We start from the raw sequence: 1,820 nt of genomic DNA, 5'->3' as shown, positions 1-1,820 counted from the left end.
ACTGATTCAGAGGAAGACAAACCATTATACACATTACAGATCTACAGCCTTGAGAATAAAATTCCAGAACTACAAGCAAAGGTGAATATAGATGGTAAACCTCTCATTATGGAAGTTGATACAGGAGCAGCAGTCTCTGTTATCACAGCTGCTGATTGGAACCGCCTGGGACTAAGGCAACCAATTGTTCCAACAGCTGTCACCATGCAAACATATTCAAATGAAATATTAAAGCCTATTGGGTGTGTATCACCTACAGTGACATTTAATGGTATAACTAAAAAGGTACGCCTCTACATTTTACCTAAAGGAGGACCACCTTTGTTTGGTAGATCCTGGATCCAAGCATTGGGCATGCCAAAGTTACCACAACAGTTACCACTTAACAAACTGCTGGACCAAAGTGGGAATTCAAATTCTTCTTGGATTAATTCACTAAAGCACAAATATAAGACTGTATTTGATGGGAACCTAGGTTTAGTGAAAGACAAGCAGATTCAGCTTCACCTAAAAGAAAATGCTATTCCAAAATTTTGTAAACCAAGAGTTGTACCATTTGCACTTAAACCTAAAATTGAAGCAGAACTAGAAAGACTACGAAATCAGGGGATTATTGTTCCAGTTTCTAGCAGTGAATGGGCTTCCCCAATAGTTCCTGTCAGAAAAAAGAATGGGGACATTCGCATCTGTGGAGATTTCAGAGTGGGCCTTAACCCTCAATTACTTGTGGACCAGTATCCTTTACCACGGATTGAAGAATTGTTTAGTTCTCTGGCAGGGGGTGAAAAATTTACAAAAATTGACTTGCATCAAGCATACTTACAATTAGAGGTGCATCCAGACTCCAGACACCTGTTAACTATCAACACTCACAAAGGACTTTTTCAGTATACGCGGATGGTGTTTGGCATTGCCCCAGCACCTGCAGTGTGGCAACGGATAATGGATGAGATCTTGGCAGGTATTCCACATACCCACTGTATGTTAGATGACATGCTTATCACTGGTGAAAATGATGCTGCTCATAAAGCCAATGTTGAAGCTGTTTTACAACGCCTACAGGAATTCGGACTGAAAGTTAACATGGAAAAGTGTGAGTTCTTCTGCAAGAGTTTAGAATATTGTGCACATGTAGTGGACAAGACTGGTCTACACACAACTGCTGAAAAAGTGAAAGCGCTGGTTCATGCTCCCACCCCTGTTAATGTATCTCAGCTGCGTTCTTATTTGGGGTTGCTCAATTACTATCACAGATTTTTACCAAATTTGGCTCATTTACTATATCCACTACACCGTCTTTTAGATAGTAAAAACCAGTGGGCCTGGACTGACTTATGTACACGAGCATTTGAACGCTCTAAGCAGCTTCTTCTGGAATCAAGACTCCTTGTCCACTATGACCTTAAGAAGCCTTTGGTACTAGCCTGTGATGCTTCACCATATGGTTTAGGCGCAGTACTTTCACACATTATGCCCGATGGGTCTGAACGTCCTGTGTCTTTTGCGTCCAGATCTTTAACTCCGTCGGAGAGAAATTATGCCCAGATTGATCGGGAAGCTTTAGCAATAATTTGGGCTGTGAAGAAATTCCACATTTATATATATGGCAGACCTTTTACTCTGATCACGGATCATAAACCACTTTTGTCCATTCTGCACCCTCAGAAGGGTATCTCCAACACAACAGCTGCACGACTTCAGCGCTATGCACTTCAGCTGGCGGCTTACAACTACTCCATTAAATATCGATGCCACAGTGATCATACGAATGTGGATATGTTTTCTAGATTACCAATGGTACATCACATGACAACATCTTC

General features: G+C 41.3%; 1 protein-coding gene across 1 annotated transcript in view; it reads left to right on the top strand.

Moving 5' to 3' along the window:
* Positions 1–256: 256 nt before the first annotated feature.
* Positions 257–1,820, top strand: part of LOC128664455 (uncharacterized protein K02A2.6-like) — a 7,151-nt gene continuing 5,587 nt past the window's right edge. The window contains exon 1 of the mRNA XM_053719285.1: positions 257–1,186. Within this exon, the coding sequence (XP_053575260.1) occupies positions 355–1,186 (832 nt within the window). The 5' untranslated portion in view covers positions 257–354. The remainder of the gene's footprint in view (positions 1,187–1,820) is intronic.

This window comes from Bombina bombina, chromosome 6, assembly GCF_027579735.1.
Source record: "Bombina bombina isolate aBomBom1 chromosome 6, aBomBom1.pri, whole genome shotgun sequence".
Taxonomy (NCBI): domain Eukaryota; kingdom Metazoa; phylum Chordata; class Amphibia; order Anura; family Bombinatoridae; genus Bombina; species Bombina bombina.
The sequence above is the reverse complement of the archived record's forward strand: the minus strand, read 5'-3'. Positions and strand labels throughout refer to the sequence as shown.